Below are 721 nucleotides of genomic sequence, written 5' to 3'. Positions count from 1 at the left end.
TTTATTTGACAGAGACACAGGGAGAGAGGGAACACAAGCAGGGGGAGGGTCAGAGGGAGAAGCAGGCTTCCCGCCGAGCAGGGAGCCCGATGCGGGGCTCGACCCCAGGACCCCAGGACCATGACCCGGGCCGAAGGCAGACGCCCAACGACTGAGCCACCCAGGCGCCCCAGACACTTATTTTTTAATGAGACTTAGTTTTCTTTCTAAGGGTTTTTATTAATTTTCAAGTAGTCAGTACACGCAGCATAGGACTTGAAATTACAACCCTGAGATCACGAGTCCCATTCTCTACTGACTGAGCCAGGCAGGCATCCCCGGAGGCTTAGTTTTTCTATCAAAGTCCTTAGCTTTGACTATGCTTTTGTGAGTGCTGCTGGGCATCGTTCCCCGCATGGCGCACACGCAGGGAGGCCGCCGCACACAGGTGCGGTCGGGACTGTGTTCTCCAAGGGGAGGAAGACCGTGTAGTGAACCTGCGTATCCGTTCAGGTGCGCATTTTGTATTCCTGGGATGGCGAGGAAACTAACCGCTTTCCCCTCTCTCACCGCGCCGGTCCCGACGACCCGGTCAGCTGGAGATGGAGGACGAGGACACCATTGACGTGTTCCAGCAGCAGACGGGAGGCTCGTGGCAGAGCGGCTGTCTCTGTCCCCTCCGTGTTGTCCCTGCATCTGCTGAAGAGTGAACAAGGGACCGTACCCATCACAAAGGAGTCTG

General features: G+C 56.6%; 1 protein-coding gene across 1 annotated transcript in view; it reads left to right on the top strand.

Annotated features, from left to right (window-relative positions):
* The window catches only part of SUMO3 (small ubiquitin like modifier 3), a 7,780-nt gene extending 7,065 nt beyond the window's left edge, over nucleotides 1-715 (top strand). The window contains exon 4 of the mRNA XM_044913286.1: nucleotides 576-715. Within this exon, the coding sequence (XP_044769221.1) occupies nucleotides 576-689 (114 nt within the window). The 3' untranslated portion in view covers nucleotides 690-715. The remainder of the gene's footprint in view (nucleotides 1-575) is intronic.
* The last annotated feature ends 6 nt before the right edge of the window (nucleotides 716-721 follow it).

Source organism: Neomonachus schauinslandi, chromosome 1 (assembly GCF_002201575.2).
Source record: "Neomonachus schauinslandi chromosome 1, ASM220157v2, whole genome shotgun sequence".
Classification (NCBI taxonomy): Eukaryota; Metazoa; Chordata; class Mammalia; order Carnivora; family Phocidae; genus Neomonachus; species Neomonachus schauinslandi.
Note: the sequence above shows the minus strand (reverse complement) of the source record. Positions and strands in the feature narration are given on the sequence as shown.